At 41.1% G+C, this 20,278-nt stretch overlaps 1 protein-coding gene across 3 annotated transcripts in view; it reads left to right on the top strand.

The window, feature by feature from the left end:
- The window catches only part of arid1b (AT-rich interactive domain 1B), a 584,854-nt gene that overhangs the window by 317,871 nt on the left and 246,705 nt on the right, over positions 1-20,278 (top strand). For 2 of the 3 annotated variants that reach the window (XM_061968667.2, XM_061968666.2), the window contains exon 5: positions 9,235-9,294. The exons of the other annotated variant lie outside the window; for it this stretch is intronic. In XM_061968667.2, the coding sequence (XP_061824651.2) occupies positions 9,235-9,294 (60 nt within the window). The remainder of the gene's footprint in view (positions 1-9,234; positions 9,295-20,278) is intronic. 3 annotated transcript variants of the gene reach the window in all.

Genomic DNA, 20,278 nt, shown 5'->3' with positions numbered 1-20,278 from the left:
TTCTAGCTCTGTTGTGCTTTGGTGGTTGCTATGGAACTACAATACGCAAATAAATTGAGTGCCTTCATCCTCTTCCTGCTTGCGTTATTTAGTTTTTGGTCCAATGTTGGAAAAGATATACACCAACTGGGAGCTAAAATTTAGCTTTACAATTTTTTGTTTGAGTCAACTTGTATGATTGTTGTGTGTAAATGTGCTACTTTCAACTGTACTGCATATCCTTTTTGTTTATTGTTCTTGAGTTTTTTTTAAACCAAGCATAAGAGTTGTGCAGCTGCAGTCAGCTTTACAGTATAATAAGGAGGCTTCATCGCCATAACAACGTGAAGATACTAACTTTTTAAATTCTCTGTTATATTTCACACAAAAGTAATGCTTTATTTGTGTATTCATAATAATATAATACTAATGTTAATCATTGAAATTTGATCTCGGGGGCAACCTGTCTGTTCTGTCAGAACGGTTGTTGCTGGACACACGACGTACTCTTGGGAGAAGCGGAGTACTGCGTACCTGGCAACACAACAGTCGAGGACGGAATCATGATAACAGGACATCTGCTGATTGGAGTTAGCGTTTTCCCTGATGTATCGACAAATTAGCAGCCATTCATAGTATCCCAAAGCTGCCGCAAATGATTGGAGGATGCGGGCAGCACTGTGGACACTCACTTCTGTGATTTTGGATAACATCAGACCGTCTGCCCTGCAGGATAAATTTGAGGAACAGAAATAGAAAGTTTAAAATTTGTTCTCGCTCTGAAACACAGCAATTCTAATCGTGATTGTTCTCCGTGGCTGCGACGTGGCAAGGTCGTTGCTTCAAGATTTCCTTCGAGGGAAACTCCTTCATGTCAACAACACCTGGAAAGATAAACTATGTTCCTTTGCCATCGTTTGCAGAACAACTCCAAGGGCAGACTTAACAAAAACACACACACCATGAACCATGGCTACTTATGCATACATACTCCCAACCCCACCCCGATGGCTTTGCCACCGCTTCACCTCACGTGGTATGATGAAAAACAGAGCAGTGCCCCTAGTGGCTGGTAGTTTTAGGCCGGATGCTTGCTCCCGGCCCTCCTGTTGCAAGTCTTGTGGTTTCTGTGTAAAATGTTTGTGTGCTTATCGGTTATCAAGTTTTTTTCGCGGCCCTACTCTGTGCCTCCTCCCTCCACAGAAGCCCAGTCTGAGATGGACTTATTTTTACTCATCCTTCCCTAACGTCTACCTTTTTCCCACCTTATACATGGTGGCGTTAAATGGTGACTCATCACCGTCCTTGTTCTGTCTACTTTTACAATGTGTGTCTAATCGTGAACGGGTTTGTGGTGGAAATGAAATGTTGTTGTACTTGTGCAATGACAATAAAGAGCACACCATACCATACCATATCATACCATACCAGGTAGTTAGTAGGGATGTAACAATAAACGTATTACCACAGTTAAACTCTCGACTCGGTTAGTATTACCGCTTTAAATTAAAATGATCGAAAAAAACAGTGATTGTTAGCCGCACTTCGATAGACTCTGGGATGGACTGGGGATGGCTCACTAGCTTAAATACTAAAATGAAAACAAGAGACATTAACATATTTCCCCATTAAGGTACGGCTTACCCCAATCTAAACTTATATAAACACATTGCTGTCTGAGAAACTAAGCTATTCAATTATATACATTGAACCTACAAACATTACTATCATAGCTTCATATAGCTCAAATAATCATCGGCCGATTTTGATTCAACTTTCAGGAATTGTCAGAAATGGGAAAAGGAACATTCAATTTTGTGGGATGACCCCGATAGTCGTCTGGATTCAAGACTTTTTGTTTACATTTGGGAGATAGGACTCGGAGTGCCTTTTTAGTTATAATTACTTGTTAGTGTTTATTGCTGTGTAAAGTCAGTTTATAATTCAGTTTTGTCAAAAGAAAAGCTATAACCCTAACTACAAAAAACAGCATATTAGCAATATATTGGGCTAAACAAGTGATTACACTATTAGCCTGGGAAAGCTATTTCCGGGACTCTTTGAACTCTGACTTGAAAAAGTTAGAGAAGAAAGCTTTATGGCTCCCTCTGTGCCCCCGAGCGACAGGTTTTGTCGCCTTTTATATGGAGTAAAGGAATCTTACCTGCACGCTGCTCTTGATGCTTCCTATCCTTCTCGGCATGGTAAGAACACCACTATCGTAGCAATGCGACCTGAACCTAACAACTGTGTGAATGTGGAGTGAAAGAATGAAGAGCTTCGGTTGTCTTAAAAATGCTATATAAATCTAATATGTTGTTGTTATTATTCATTACAAGTGTGAAGATTTGTGACCTGGAAGATGTTGTTTTCAGTTTGTGAGGTTGTCGGAGAATATACACGTCACATATGACGTACAATCGAGACACAGCTTTATGCATAGGATTAACTGACACCATTATTTGGTCCACTGACAAAAAAGTGACCAAATTTTGGTCTGGACCAGGGCACCAGATTACAAATGTAAACACAACCTTGTAAAAAATGGCTTTGAAGTGTATAGTATAGCATTCATAGCACCTAAGCCAACGTCTTTTGTTCCTTCCAAATGATAGATTCTCCCTGCTTGGTTTTCAGGCACACATTCCGCAGATTGAGGGAACAAAATTCACAGGAAGAAAAGAAGAAAGTAGATTAAAAGAAAGGGAAAAACTGCCAGGCTGTTTGTTCCCACCTGTCTCCATTTGCTAGAAAAAAAACAAAAAAGCGCCAGAGTAAAAAGACAAAGACGGCAGACGCCTGGGAAGACTTGAAAAGGGGATCATAAACCAGAGGAAGAGAGGAGGGAAGGAAGAGAGCAGATATGCGTGTAGCCCCAAAAGGCACGTCGCTGTTTGAAGCCAAAGCGCTGGAAACGGCGGTAGCATTGACTTCATAGAGAATGGGTCTCAGGGTAAGCAGGCACAGTGGAGGAAGATGTTGGTATACTGGAAACGCTGGAAGGGAAGGATCATCGCTCATTTGACATCCGAGAGCGAACAGCTGCATCACTTGCCATAACTAAAGGGTTTAGACATCCACGCAAGCTGGAGTTTTTTTTAACCCATTTGGTGAATTTCTCATCATCTGATTTATTTTCTGCTCTTCTGTTATTAACTATCATTGACACACACATACTACATCAGGGCCCCTCTATAGGCAGTCTTTGGCCAGCCAAAGACTTTTACTTTGCCTGCCAAACATTATCCATATGTCAACCATTCAGTCCTACTGCAGAAGTGCTCATTCGTGTAGCACTTCTTACGCTCTGCAGGGTGCACAGGCGAGGCACAAACATTACAATAATGCAACAGACAACAGGAACTCGGGATGACACTAAATCACGCATATTCAACTAATGCCCGCAAATTATGTGCGCCCAGACAACTTTGTCCAAAGGCCACAACTTCCCCGCACATTTTGGCCAATCTGCGTAGTTTTTGCCATTACAATTTGTCTCTGAGCGACGCTCAAACGCACACCTCAACTGTCTAGTCAAAGCATAACTGAATTATTGTGTAAATTGATGAAGGAACAGGAGAACACTTGTAGTTGACATGCATATATATATTTATTTAACCATTATTTGTCCAAAGTAAGGCAATTAAGTATGGGAAGGAGCGCTACCGAAGGTCTTTTCTACCCACAGCCATAAGACTTTATAATGCACTTATGTAAATACCTGTACTGTGATCTGCTTTTTTACCTAGTGTGCAATATGGATGTTAAAAGTGTGTTTGTGTTTTATTATTTATCTATATACAGTGCAATTGTCAATGTCCAATATGTATTATTTATTATTTATGACAAATTTTTAGTTTTCATTACATTTTGCTTTTTTTCCTAGTGTGCAATATGGATGTTAAAAGTGTGCATGTGTTTTATTATGTATCTATACACAGTGCAATTGTCAATGTGCAATATGTATTATTTATTATTTATGACTAATTTTTAGTTTTCATTACATTTTACTTTTGTTACAGTACGTTAGAATATGCAATGAAACTACATAATTTCCTCATTTTGGGATAAATAAAAGTCTATCCTATCCTGTCCTGTCCGACCTTATCAATTATTTGCTGACCTTGGAAAGAGGCAGTATTTACATGACAGAGATGTTAAACTGTGATGATAGTTTCTCATTGTCTCTCATTGCTAAAAAAAATAGTTTGCAAAGGGGTAAAAGAGTTGAATTGGAACATAAATCAATGCTTAAGAGTTTAGAAATGAAATAAACCCCAGCCAAGATTAAAAAATACAGCAACATAGCATAATCAAATATAAAAAAGCTGAACTAGTCATACAAATAATACAATATTTACACTGTGTATATACATATATATACAGTTGTGGTCAAAAGTTTACATACACTTGTAAAGAACATAATGTCATGGCTGTCTTGAGTTTCCAATAATTTCTACAACTCTTATTTTTTTGTGATAGAGTGATTGGAGCACATACTTGTTGGTCACAAAAAATATTCATGAAGTTTGGTTCTCTAATGAATTTAAAATGGGTGTAATGAAAATGTGACCAAATCTGCTGGGTCAAGAGTATACATACAGCAATGTTGATATTTGGTTACATGTCCCTTGGCAAGTTTCACTGCAATAAGGCGCTTTTGGTAGCCATCCACAAGCTTCTGGTTGAATTTTTGACCACTCCTCTTGACAAAATTGGTGCAGTTCAGCTAAATGTGTTGGTTTTCTGACATGGACTTGTTTCTTCAGCGTTTTCCCACACGTTTAAGTCAGGACTTTGGGAAGGCCATTCTAAAACCTTAATTCTAGCCTGATTTAGCCATTCCTTTACCACTTTTGACGTGTGTCTGGGGTCATTGTCCTGTTGGAACACACAACTGCACCCAAGACCCAAACTCCGGGCTGATGATTTTAGGTTGTCCTGAAGAATTTGCCAGTTATCCTCCTTTTTCATTGTCCCATTTACTCTCTGTAAAGCACCAGTTCCATTGGCAGCAAAACAGACCCAGAGCATAATACTACCACCAGGAGTTCCTGGGATTAAAGGCCTCACCTTCTCTCCTCCAAACATATTGCTGGGTATTGTGGCCAAACAGCTCCCTTTTTGTTTCATCTGACCACATAACTTTCCTCCAGAAGGTCTTATCTTTGTCCATGTGATGTCAAGTGTATGTAAACATTTGACCATGACTGTAAATGTAAAAAAAAAAAAGAAAAGTGTCATGGCCAATTATACAAATTAGACATGGTGTCAATTGCAATTACAAAATTACAATTGAAATGATGGCCCTGCGATGAGGTGGCGTCTTGTCCAGGGTGTACCCCGCCTTCCGCCCGAATGCAGCTGGGATAGGCTCAAGCACCCCCCGCGACCCCAAAAGGGACAAGCTGTAGAAAATGGATGAAAATTTAAATGAAATGTACCTTAATAAGAAAACTCCAGCAAGATGAGATGTATTAATTTACAACTATATGGTTGTTTGTGGTGGCGTGGTGTGCCATTTGAAATATTGCAGCTAAGACAGCTAACTCCCAGTAAAATGTACTCTCTGACAAAGTCTGTGTGTTACAGTAGCTATCATCATCTTGTCGAAGTATATGGTAGTGTAGTGATTCACAAAGCTACAGCCAGAGATGCATCGATTCCCACTCAATGACCGACCAATAATTGCTCCGTGATTAATAGACGACCAGTCCATTGACTAACCTTTTGCACAGAAGTCAGCTGGGATGGCTCCCGCTCACCTACTGTACATTGTTAAAAGGGATTTTGGCCTGATTTAGCCATTCCTATACCACTTTTGACGGGTGTCTGGGGTCATTGTCCTGTTGGAACACCCAACTGCGCCCAAGACCCAACCTCCGGGCTGATGATTTTAGGTTGTCCTGAAGAATTCGGACAAAGATAAGACCTTCTGGAGGAAAGTTCTGTGGTCAGATGAAACAAAAATTGAGCTGTTTGACCACAATAGCCAGCAGTATGTTTGGAGGAGAAAAGTTAATCCCAGGAACACCATGACTACCGTCAAGCATGGTGGTGGTAGTATTATGCTCTGGGTGGCTTACTGGTTTGTTTCCAACCTAGTTACCTGCTCTTGGTAGTTTGAGGTTAGTGCTTTGTGTGTATGGTTGAATGTGGTAATGTATGTATGCATATGTATAGAAAAACAGACAGACCATTTACCATCTTGAACCAACTTGACTAACAGTTGTAGGAACTTAATAAAATATGTTAGTCCATCTTATTTTAAAGTTGCCTCAACTAATATTATCAAGTTCATCTTACATCAGACTAGTGTTGTACAGTATACCGGTATAAGTATACCGTATTTTTCGGAGTATAAATCGCTCCGGATTATAAATCGCACCTACCGAAAATGCATAATAAAGAAGGAAAAAAACATATAAAAGTCGCACTGGAGTATAAGTCGCATTTTTGGGGGAAATTTATTTGATAAAAGCCAACACCAAGAATAGACATTTGAAAGGCAATTTAAAATAAATAAAGAATAGTGAACAACAGGCTTAATAAGTGTACGTTATATGAGGCATAAATAACCAACTGAGAACGTGCCTGGTATGTTAACGTAACATATTATGGTAAGAGTCATTCAAATAACTATAACATATAGAACATGCTATACGTTTACCAAACAGTCTGTCACTCCTAATCGCTAAATCCCATGAAATCTTATACGTCTAGCCTCTTACGTGAATGAGCTAAATAATATTATTTGACATTTTACGGTAATGTGTTAATAATTTCACGCATAAGTCGCTCCTGAGTATAAGTCGCACCCCCGGCCAAACTATGAAAAAAACTGCGACTTATAGTCCAAAAAATACTGTAGTACCGCGATATTAATGAATCATTTTCGGTACTATATCGCCTCTGAAACATACCAGTCCCGCACCCCCCATGCGCCCGTGTCGTCGTCACGTCATTGTTGGTTTTACGAGCAGAGGAGCATGCTCGGTAGCACACACATGGAGTACTTACAAGCAGACACAGGTTGTAGACAGAAAAGAGAGAACGGAAGCATTTTGGCTTAAAAACTAACGATAAAGGTGAAGTCATAACACTGAAACGTCCTCAGGAAGAGGTGCTTTAAGACATGGCTAGCTAGCTAGCGACTAACGTCCATCCACCGTCGGCAATGTTTTAGCTACATCTAAATCTTTAATCCTGGTCTCCATGGCGACAAATAAAGTAAGTTTCTTACAAGTATCATCCCTGCAGGATTAGGAATAGCTAAGCATGCTTCACTACACACCGTTGCTCACCGGCATCAAAATGTAAACAAACGCCATTGGTGGATCTACACCTAACATCCACTGTAATAATATCAAGTACAGGCACGTATGTAGTCGATACTACCATGATTACGTCAATATTTTTTGGCAGCACAACATCTTCTTTCGTTTTTTTTAAATGTATATTATGTTTAGTAAATATGTCCCTGGACACATGAGGACTTTGAATATGACCAATGTATGATCCTGTAACTACTTGGTATCTGATTGATACCCAAATGTGTGGTATCATTCAAAACTAATGTAAAGTATCAAACAACAGAAGAATAAGTGATTATTACATTTTAACAGAAGTGTAGATAGAACATGTTAAAACAGAAAATATGCAAATATTAACTGTAAATGAACAAGTAGATTAATAATGTTTTTTACAGTTTGTCCCTCATAATGTAGACAAAATAATAGAATGATAAATGACACAATATGTTACTGCATACGTCAGCAGACTAATTAGGAGTCTTTGTTTACTTACTACTAAAAGACAAGTACTCTAGTATGATCACTATTTTATTTAAGGACTTAACTGCAATAAGACACATATGTTTAATGTACCCTAAGATTTTCTGTTAAAATAAAGCCAATAATGCAAGTACCGAAAAGTATCAAAATCATTTTAGCACCGGTACCGGTACCAAAATATTGGTATCGTTACAACACTACGTCAGACTGAAAGTCAACTCATGTTTTGAGGTGTAACGTACCTACAGTGTTAAGTGTTAACTGAGTTAAGTTAAGTGACTGAGATTCTGTTCAGTGTACAAACCTGAACAGAATTAGGGGTGTAGAAAATAAATAGATGGATAGAAAACAAGCATACCTAATGAAGTGTTACAGTATTTTTCCAGTCATTGCATTTCCAGTCACTGCCTGGAAGATTCCAGTTGCTGTCACTCTGGATGAACTTTATCTCACTCCACAGCAGTATAAGCACACATGCACTTGCTCTTAAAGAAGTGTTAGGACAAAGCATCGTGAGGGAAGAAGCTAAAAGGGGGGAAAAAGAATCACAAGAGAGAAAGGGTAGGAATGAGTGTATAGAGAATGACAAAGCGAGGCGGTGGAGAAAGTGAGGAAGAATAACAAGTGCGGAATTATTAAAATGTCTTTAGGGGGGATAAAAGCATCCAAGTCATTTTCCAACACAAGAGGAATGGGGACTGGTTGGGGAAGAAAAACGCATTAGCTGAAAAGGGTTTTCAAACGGGCAGATGCAGTACTGCTGGTTTTCACCTTGCAAAAAATGAATGCACGGGCGATGTTTTGTGTGTTTAAAAAAAGCTCCGAAAGCGAGCAACGGCACTTTCATCTCACTCTTCCTTTAGTGTGTCTGTGATCTCAACTGTGGAGGATTTCACTGCAGCGCTTTTGAAATTACGTCCCTGTTCCCCTCCGTACTTTGCTTTCCTTCCTCTCTGCCACTCTGTATATTATGTGTGTGTGTGTGTGTGTGTGTGTGCATGCATGTGTGTAACACGTCTGGCTAACAGCGGCAGCTACAGAGACGCAGCGATAGGAATGGAAAGGCTAGCAGCAAAGCACTGAGGGCCAAACACATCCACAATGTGACAGCAGGGACACATTCACCCTGGGAGAGTGAGAAAGGGCACGTGGCTTTGTCCCACTGAGACACAGCATAGAACTCTCAGAATGGACACACACACTAAGACTATAGAGACTATGCCTCATGTGCATGATCTTTTTTTTTCTGCAGCACAGGCACTGTGTGTAAATAAATGACATTGTTGGACCTCATTGTGATAAAAATAAATGTTCCCTCTAATCCATTTGATTTGTTCCTCTTAATTTTAAATTCACTTGCAAGAATTTTACATTTAGCATCGCATCAAAAGAAACTGTCTTTACTACATCATCATACATCATTCTAGATCATTCCATTCCTTTTTTTATTTTCTCACGACAGCTCCTCCTTGTGGATAATTGGACTGCCAGCAGAGGGATTTCAACTACGCAGAAGTGTAAGGTAGGGTGGAGAAAAAGAAGATTTAATGAGTCACATTAATAGTCTACAGCAGTGTTTTTCAACCACTGTGCCGCGGCACATTAGTGTGCCGTGGGAGATTATCTAGTTTCACCTATTTTGGTTAAACATATTTTTTGCAAATCAGTAATTATAGTCTGCAAATGATGTGTTGTTGTTGAGTTTCTGTACTGTCTGGAGATTGACAGACTTACCACGTTATACTCTTCCATATCAGTAGGTGGCAGCCGATAGCAAATTGCTGTGTAGATGTCGGAAACAGCGGGAGGCAGCGGGCAGGTAAAAATGTGTCTAATGCTTAAACCAAAAATAAACAAAAGGTGAGTGCCCCAAACAAAAGGCATTGAAGCCTAGGGAAGGCTATGCAGAACGAAACTAAAACTAAACTGGCTTACAAAGTAAACAAAAACAGAATGCTGGACGACAGCAAAGACTTACTGTGGAGCAAAGACAATGTACATCCGAACATGACATGACAATCAACAATGTCCCCACAAAAAAGGATAAAAACAACTGAAATATTCTTGATTGCTAAAACAAAGTAGATGCGGGAAATATCGCTCAAAGGAAAACATGAAACTGCTACAGGAAAATACCAAAAAAAGAGAAAAAGCCACCAAAATAGGAGCACAAGACAAGAACTAAAACACTACACACAAGAAAACAGCAATAAACTCAAAATAAGTCAGCGTGATGTGACAGGTGGTGATAGTACACCTACTTTGAGACAAGAGCTATATTGATGCATGCTTGGTCATGGTTTAAAGTCATATCCAACAATTGCGACAACTTTTTACTGTTAACTGAGTTTTGTTTTTTAGTGATTTCTGCTGGTGGTGTGCCTCCGCTATTTTTCAACACAAAAAATGTGCCTTGGCTCAAAAAAAGTTGAAAAACACTGGTCTACAGGAATGTATTTTGTTGACACATCCATTCAGGTCTCTTTGTATAGTAATACTGTTTACATTTTAATGTAACTCTCCATTGTAATTACAGTGCATCTGGAAAGTATTCACAGAGCTTCACTTTTTCCATATTTTGTTATGTTACAGCCTTATTCCAAAATGAAATAAATACATTTTTGTCTTCAAAGTTCGACACACAATACCCCATAGTGACAATGTATTTTTTTTTTTTTTTTTTTTTTTGCAAATGTATTGAAAAAATGAAAATCACATGTACATAAGTATTCACAGCCTTTGCTCAATAGTTTGTTGATGTACCTTTAGCAGTAATTACAGCCTCATGTCTTTTGCCACAAGCTTGACCCACCTATCTTTAGGCAGCTTTGCCCATTCCTCTTTGCCCTTTCCTCATTGCAGCACCTCTCAAGCGCCATCAGATTGGATGGGAAGTGTTGGTTGTTATCCAGGATGTCTCTGTATGTTGATGCATTCATCTTAGTCTAGTCAGGGAGGTGCCGAAAAACCAGATGGTCTGTGGAGAGAGGAGAACCTTCCAAAAGGACAACCATATCTGCAGCAACCCACCAATCAGGCCTCTATGGTAGAGTGGCCAGACAAAAGCCATTTCTTAGTAAAACGTTTGCCAAAATGCACTTAAAAGACTCTCAGGCTATGAAAAAACTAAATTCTCTGGTCTAATCAGAGAAAGATTGAACTATTTGGCATGAATGCCAGGCATCATGTTTTGAGGAAACCAGACAACGCTCATCACCAGGCCAACACCATCCCTATAGTGAAGCATGGTGGTGGCAGCATCATGCTGTGGGGATGTTTTTCAGCGGCAGGAACTGGGAGAGTAGTCCGGATAGAAGGAAAAAACGAATGCAGGAATGTACAGAGACATCCTGGATGAAAACCAATGCCTCCCATCCAACCTGACGGAGCTTGAGAGGTGCTGCCAAGAGGAATGGGCAGAACTGCCCAAAGATAGGTGTGCCGAGCTTATGGCATCGTATATTCAAAAACAAAAAGACTTGAGGCTGTGATTGGTGCATCAACAAAGTATTGAGCAAAGACTGTGAATACTTACGTACATGTTTTTTTTTAGATTTTCAAATTAAATAAATATGCAAAAAAATAAGTAACATTGTCATTGTGGGATATTGTGTGTAGAATTCTGAGAACAAAAAATTATGTATTCCATTTTGGAATAAGGCTGTAAAATGACAACTTGTGGAAAACTGAAAGCATTGTGAATACTTTCCGGAAGCACTGTACATTAATGTCACGATACTGGCCATAATATCAAACAGTTGTAGTGCCGTTAAAAAAAAACCATTAAAAATTTAATTTATTAATTTTGGGTTGAACATATAATTGCATAAAATTTAAATTGGCAGCCGCCTCCTATATAAAAATATAAGAACACCACAAAGGGCTAGCATATATCACCAAAAATAGTCTAAAACAGTGCTTCTTAAAGGACCCATAGCGTCCAGATAACCAGAATTTCACCAACAGGTTTCTTTATGTATTTTTTTCTCCTGAAAATGAATCTGGAAGTCATTTCCCATAATATCAGTTTTAGTAATCGGTACTGTACTTGGAACACCCCATTTCCATCGGCAAACTCGATATGCCGCCCCCTCTTGGTGTGACACCATCCACAGAACTGGATTTCCCAGACAGACAGTGTGGATAAAAGCATATAAAACTGTTATTTTGATAACTTAATTGCATGTTGTTTTAGTCCTAGTCCATGATTACTTCAAAACTGAAATGGTTAACATTACGAGCAAAAACAAAATTTCCCGAATCCATGCTCTTCTATCTCCTCTTCCATAGAGATAGCCTGTGTTTTCGCATTGTCTGACCCTCCATGACAGTGTTAGACTGTTCCATCCATCCATCCATCTTCTGTTGCTTATTTGGGGTCAGGTCACGGAGGGAAGCAGCCGAAGCAAGGAAGCCCACACTTCTCTCTCCCCAGCCACTTCATCCAGCTCCTCCTGAGGGTCCCAATGCATGCCCAGGCCAGCCAGGAGACATAGTCTCCCCAATTAGTCCTGGGTTTCCCCATGGCCTCCTACCAGTCGGACGTGTACAGGGGGGGTATCCTGACCAGATGCCCGAACCACCTCATCTGGCTCGATATTGAGGAGCAGCGGCTTTACTTTGAGCTCCTCCCAAATGACAGAGCTTCTCACCCTATCTCTAAGGGAGAGCCCCACCACCCGGCGGAGGAAACTCATTTCAGCCGCTTGTCCTTTCGGTCACAACCAAAAGCTCATGACCATAGGTGAGGATTGGAACGTAGATCGACCAGCAAATTGAGAGCTTTGCCTTTAGGCTTAGCTCCTTCACCACGATGGAGGGTCTGCATCACAGCAGATGCCGCAGATACTTGAACTCCTCCACTTGGGGCACAATATCCTCCCCAACTCCACCCTTTACTGGGCAAGAACCATGGACTTGGACTCGGAGGCATCCAAGTCGCTTCACACTCGGCTGCGAACCGATCCAGTGAGAACTGGAGTTCCTGGCCAGATGAAGCCATCAAGACTACATCATCTGCAAAAAGCAGAGATCTAATCCTACAGCCACCAAGCCGAATCCCCCTAACTGACTGCGCCTAGAAATTATGCCCATAAAAGTTATGAACAGAATTGGTGACAAAGGTCAGCCCTGGCGAAGTCCAACCCTCACTTGAAATGGGTCCGGCCTTTGAGACACGTGTGATTTAGGGCTATATAAATAAAGATTGATTGATTGATTGATTGACTTACTGCGGACCATGGGATCGGACCGCCATAATCAGACAGTCCGATACTCCATACTCTCTGAGCACTCCCCACATGACTTCCCGATGGACACGGTCAAAGACCTTCTCTAAGTCTACAAAGCACATGTAGACTGGTTGGGCAAACTCCCATGCACCCTCAAGGACACTGCCGAAAGTATAGCGCTGGTTCACAGTTCCATGACCAGGACGAAAACCACACTGATCCCCCTAAATCCGAGGTTTGACTATCCAGCGTCCCCTCCTCTCCAGTACACCTGTATAGAAAGGTTGAGGAGTGTGATTCCACGATAGATAGAACACACCCTGTCCTGTTCCCCTTCCTAAAGAGAGGAACCACCACCCCAGTCTGCCAATCCAGAGGCACCGCCCCCAATGTCTATGCAATGCTGCAGAGTTTTGTCAACCAAGACAACCCCACAGCATCCAGAGCCTTAAGGAAATCCGGGCGGATCTCACCCACCCCCGGGGCCATGTGACCGAGGAGTTTTTTAACTACCTCGGCAACCCACCACAAATTCCCCAGGCACTGCTTCCTCATAGGAAGACGTGTAGGTGGGATTGAGGAGGTCTTCGAAGTATTCCCTCGACCGATCCAGAACGACCTGATTCGAGGTCAGCCGCTTGGCCTGTGGCTACCTGTCCGCTACCTCCAGGGTCCCATGAGCCAAAAGGACAAGAAAAGACTCCTTCTCCGGCTTGACGGTCTCCCTCACCGGGTTCTGGGATTACCGCCACGACAGGCACCAACCAACATGCGGCCACAACTCCGATCAGCCGTCTCAACAATAGAGGCACAGAGCATGGTCCACTCGGACTCAATGTCCATCCCCTCCCTCGTGACATGTTCAAAGTTCTTCCGGAGGTGGGAATTGAAACATCTCTGACAGGAGACTCTGCCAGACGTTCTCAGCAGACCCTCACAATGCGTTTGGGCCTGCCAGGTATCCTACTTGACCATTGGAGCTAACTCACCACTAGGTGGTGATCTTTGGAAATTTCCGCCTCTCTCTTCATCCGAGTGTCCAAAACATGAGGCTGCAAATCCGATGACACAACTACAAAGCCGATCATCGAATTGTAGCCTAGGGTGTCCTGGTGCTAAGTGCACATATGGACATCCTTATGTTTGAACATGGTGTTCGTTATGGACAGTCTGTGACAAGCACAATACTCCAATAACAAAACACCACTAAGGTTCAAATGCGGGCGGTCGTTTTTTCCAATCACACTTCTCCAAGTTTCACAGTAGTTGCCAATGTCAGCGTTGAAGTCACCCATCGTAACAAGGGAAACACCCGAGGGAGCACTCTCCAGCACTCCCTCGAGGGAATCCAAAAAGGGTGGGTACTCTGAGCTGTTGGCTGTTCGGTGCGTAAGCACAAACAACAGTCAGGACCCGTCTCCCCACTCGACGGCGGAGGGAAGCTACCCTCTCATCTATCGGGTTAAACTCAAACGTACAGGCTCTGAGCTGAGGGGCAACAAGATTTGCCACCCCAGCCTGTCGCCTCTCACTGCTTGCAACGCTAGAGTGGAAGAGAGTCCAGCCCCTCTCAAGAGGACTGGTTCCAGAGTCTATGCTGTGCGTTGAAGTGAGTTCGACTAGATCTAGCCGGAACTTCTCCACCTCGTGCACCAGCTCAGGCTCCTTCCCCCCCAGTAAGGTGACGTTCCACATCCCAAGAGTTAGCTTCTGTAGCCGAGGATCAGACAGCCAAGGGCCCTGCCTTCGGCTTCCGGCCAGCTCACATTTCACCCGACTTCTATGCCCCCTCCTATGAGTGGTGAGCCCATTGGAGGGGGAACCCACGTTACCTTTTCGGGCTGTGCCCGGCCGGGCACAATGGGGACTCGCCACCGAGCCCTACCTCTGGGCCTAGCTCCTGAGGGGGGCCCCGGTGACCCGCATCCAGGCAAGGGAAATCTGGGTTCTTTAATTTGACTTTCCATAGAGATCTTCGAGCTACTGTTTGTCTGGTCCCTCACCTAGGATCTGTTTGTCTTGGGAGACCCTACTTGGGGACAAAGAAGCCTGCAGACGACATTGGAACATGTAAACTCCTCTACAACTACAAGGTGGCTGCTCAGAGAGTAATATGACATTGCCTCTGGTCTTCCATAGGTGACATCAGCAGACTGGTGCAGGCCAGCCCATCAATGGGATTTCCAAAATATGCTGAAACTTGCCAGAAAAAGTCTAAAATCACTATTGTGATGTCAATGATGTACGTGCTAATGTTGTTAGCTTTAGCCCTTTAACCAAAGTTCCGGGACACCAACATAATTAACGTTACCCTGGCCTTTACTTGTCTCCCCGGCTTTGCTCCACGCCCCAATATTTGAGAAGGACTGTTTTAGACACACCTAGAAGTGATGTTTGTGGAATCCCCTGATGTTTTTTGGTGCTAAATTAACCACAACAATAGTGGCGCATAAAACATTATGTCGCTACTGGTCCCACGTTTCCTAAAAAATAACATTTAAAAAACAACTTAAAGCCTTGCCCAAATGTTTGCTGACAAATATTATTCATGTTTAACTAAATTTTACTGCAAATGAGCAACGGGCCCCAAATATCGGTCATCGGCCTCCTTGATTACTATTAATTGGTATCGTTATCGGCCCTGAAAAAATTGTATCAGTCCTCTCGAATTTTTATGTCTTTCAGTTAGAGTGTAACGGTACACAAAAGTTTCGGTTCGGTACGTACCTCGGTTTAGAGGTCACGGTTCGGTTAATTTTTGGTACAGTAAGAAAACAACAAAATATATATTTATTGGTTATTTATTTACCAAATTTGTAACATTGGTAACACTATAATATTTCTGCCCACGTTAATCAACATTAAACTGCCTCAAGTTGTTGCTCAGATTAAATAAAATGACAAAACTTTTCTTCTACATATAAAACGTGCAACATTAATCAGTTTCAAGTCAACTCATCATGCTTAATTTATTACAGCATTTGGGAAGCCTGTAGTTGATTTTTATTATGTAAATGTTATATTTTTATCAACATGTGATAGCAGGGACCCTGCCATTCAAAACTAGGCTGCTACATTACTAATGATTAATGTAACTATAGCTGAAAAAATAGTACCATAGCAATAGGAGAGACTATTCATCCCTGAACACCATGGAGTTCATGTAGGCACACACACACGCACACACACTGCAAAATGAGCTAATGTTACGCTAAAAGCTAATTAGCCTTCACCTCAAGCCAGGACTGCGAGCGAGCTGAGCTGCAGTTGAAGTTTCTAGAAGGTCAACGGGCTCATAGTGATGTTACTAGTAGTTGACTGGGAGGTGTTTATTATAATTTGGGGAGAGTACGCTGCCTTATGTTCACCTAGTAAACACTTATCTGCTCGACGCTGAAGCGCTGACTACATGCGCTCTGAATACGCACTGCTGATTGCTGTTACCGCTTTGTATGTAACCAATCAGATGGTTGTGTGGGTGGGACAATGCTGGGTGCTGAGACAGAGGCAGAAGAAGCAAAGCAGCTTGTTAAGACTTTAGCTTAGAAACTCGTTCGGTACACCTCCAAACCGAACCGAAACCCGCGTACCGAAACGGTTCAATACAAATACACGTACCGTTACACCCTTACTTTCAGTGTTTCTAATTTCTTGAACAAACTAAGATGTTGTGGAATGCTAGTGTTGCCTAGTGTATATAACACCATCTAATAACAAATAACTCCAATAATTCGCTTAATTGGATTTATATTGACATTATACTGTTTATAAGTCAGAGCAGGAAGAGGGTGGGACATATTTTTTGCACCTTTTTTGAACGCAAGCGCCCTCCACACAGCCACTGCACCTTTAACTAAAGTTCCCCCCCATATCTGTGATGAACACTGATTTCTCACCATGTCAAGTATGAAAAGTCATTAAAGTGCTCTAAAACCGACTTTGAGTCTCAACAGCGCTAATAACTCGGCCGCTATTTAAATAGAGCACGTCACACACTTGCAATTGTTGCCAGTGTCAGGAAACATTCTTGGGAATATACTTATAATTGTATGTCAAATGCTTGTGGGGATGTGGTCATGTAAAATATTTTAGATATTGTGTGTTTGCACGCAGATAATGACATGCAAATAACATGGAATGTGTAGTGATGTCATCATCTGTGTTCACTGGAGATACATTGTTTATGTACATAATATAAACATGATATAAGTCTACGGGCCTACAATGGAATAATATTTGATGGATTGGAGAACAAACGTAATAGAAGGAAACGAAAGTGAGAGTTGGCTGAGTGAATGCCTTTTCTGATGTTCTTAGCAGAGGTCCATATCTGGTCTTATCTCACAACCCTGCATGGCTACTCAACTCTGACACGGAATATGCCCAGCATGCTAAGGACACGCGCACGCCAGATAGTGCGCCCACACATTATTCACTCGAAATGACTAAATGCCTGCGTCTCCATGCTCTTCAATGGTTGAATGGCGCTGAGACGTGACATTGAGAAGGCATTGTGAGGCTGTACGTGTGGCTGCAAGGGACGTCTGTGGGAGCTGCTTTCCAGATAGTGCTGTCATGTGTCACCAGGGAATTAGAAAGTGTTGGACTTTAGATGTCAACGTGCTCAAGTGTAAAAGTGGGTCTGTATGCGATGGTTGAAAATACCTCTCTTTAATATCATAACAAAATCCAAGCACAAAAAAGAAATGTGTGGATAAAAATGTTACATGCCTATATAAACGACCAATAAACTACCATGTTGTCTCAGTAAGTGGCTTCCATTTTAAGGAAGGCTGTTCACGCTTGAACACATGCTGCAAATAAAATAAGTGTCTCACCAATGCTGGTATGACAATAAAGGTCTTTAAATAATACAATGTATTAATACTAGAGATGTCCGATAATGGCTTTTTTGCCGATATCCGATATTCCGATATTGTCCAACTCTTAATTACCGATTCCGATATCAACCGATACCGATATATACAGTCGTGGAATTAACACATTATTATGCCTAATTTTGTTGTGATGCCCCGCTGGATGCATTAAACCAGGGGTGCTCATTACGTCGATCGCGAGCTACCGGTCGATCTCGGAGGGTGTGTCAGTCGATCACCAGCCAGCCATTAAAAAAATAGTCCTAAAAATGAGCGATCATAAATCTTCACTATGACGTCACTTTCGTCACTTGATTGACATTCACGGCACCCGAGGGTCTTCTGAGATGACGCTGGCTGCTGCCAGCTCATTAAAATTACCGACTGGAAGGCGAGAAACACTTTATTTCTACAGACTCTGGCGCGTACCTGTCGTCAACTCCAAAGACCGACTGCACAGTTGCACAATAAAAGCGCTACTTCCTCCTGCCTGCGCTACCAAAATAAGAGTCTCAGAAAGCTGGCGTGCACAAGCTAGCAAGCTACGGAGTTTGCCGACAATGTATTTCTTGTAAAGTGTATACAAAGGAGTACGGAAGCTGGATAAATAAAATGCCAAAAACCAACCACTTTCATGTGGTATTGGACAGAAAGGAGGACTTTTTTTCTCCTCCATTCGAAAATGCGGACCTTATTAGCACTACTGTCTGATTCCAATCAATGCAAGTCATCACAATCAGGTAATACACTAACTTATATTCTTGTCTTCATGAAAGAAAGGAATCTATATGTGTTAAACATGCTTGTATTATCTCTAAACACTTTTAACTTATTAACAATATTAACTATATGTGTTAAACATGCTTGTTTTATCTTTAAACACCTTTAACTTATTACCAATATTAACTATAAGTGTTAAACATGCTTGTATTATCTTTAAACACCTTTAACTTGTTAACAATATTAACTATATGTGTTAAACATGCTTGTATTATCTTTAAACACCTTTAACTTGTTAACAATATTAACTGTGTTAAACATTCTTGTATTATCATTAAACACCTTTAATTTATTAACAATATTAACTATATGTGTTAAACATGCTTGCATTATCACTAAACATCTTTAACTTGTTAACAATATTAACTATATGTGTTAAACATGTTTGCATTATCTTTAAACACCTTTAACTTAACAATATTAACTATATGTGTTAAACATGCTTGTATTATCATTAATCACCTTTAACTTGTTAACAATATTAACTATATGTATTAAACAAACTTGTATTTTCATTAAACACCTTTAATTTATTAACAATATTAACTATATGTGTTAAACATGCTTGTATTATCATTAAACACCTTTAACTTGTTAACAAAAACATATGTTTCATAAATAAGTAAATATAAATTATATATATGAATGAGGTAGATCCCCACGACTTGATCAATTGAAAAGTAGCTCGCCTGCAGAAAAAGTGTGAGCACCCCTGCATTAAACAATGTAACAAGGTTTTCCAAAATAAATCAACTCAAGTTATGGAAAAAAATGCCAACATGGCACTGCCATATTTATTATTGAAGTCACAAAGTGCATTATTTTTTTTAACATGCCTCAAAACAGCAGCTTGGAATTTGGGACATGCTCTCCCTAAGAGAGCATGGAGGTTGAGGTGGGCGGGGTTGGGGGGGTAGGGGGTAGCTGGGGTGTATATTGTAGCGTCCTGGAAGAGTTGGTGCTGCAAGGGATTCTGGGTATTTGTTATGTTGTGTTACGGTGCGGCTGTTCTCCCGAAATGTGTTTGTCATTCTTGTTTGGTGTGGGTTCACAGTGTGGCGCATGTTTGTAACAGTGTTCAAGTTGTTTATACCGCCACCCTCAGTGTGACCTGTATGGCTGTTGACCAAGTATGCAGCATTCACTTGTTTGTGTGAAAAGCCGTAGATATGATGTGATTGGGCCGGCACGCAAATGCAGTGCCTTTAAGGTTTATTGGCGCTCTGTACTTCTCCCTACATCCGTGTACCACTCCGTACAGCGGCGTTTCAAAAAGTCATACATTTTACCTTTTCAAACCGATACCGATAATTTCCGATATTACATTTTAAAGCCTTTATCGGCCGATAATATCGGCAGTCCGATATTATCGGACATCTCTTATTAATACAATGATATTATAAAATTAAGGCCTTACCTCAAAAAACATTACTCCATGCATATGAGCAAATAGATACTATAATATAGTCTAACGCACATTCTCTGCCACGCCTTCCATTGTCACGTCCATTGATGTCGTCCTTGTCTTCAACATGGATCCGCTTGATGACTCCTTTGAACTTCCATCCATCCATTTTCTACCGCTTGTCCCTTTTGGGGACGGCGTGGCGAAGTTGGT

This window comes from Nerophis lumbriciformis, linkage group LG08, assembly GCF_033978685.3.
Source record: "Nerophis lumbriciformis linkage group LG08, RoL_Nlum_v2.1, whole genome shotgun sequence".
In the NCBI taxonomy this organism is placed as follows: domain Eukaryota; kingdom Metazoa; phylum Chordata; class Actinopteri; order Syngnathiformes; family Syngnathidae; genus Nerophis; species Nerophis lumbriciformis.
The sequence above is the reverse complement of the archived record's forward strand: the minus strand, read 5'-3'. Positions and strand labels throughout refer to the sequence as shown.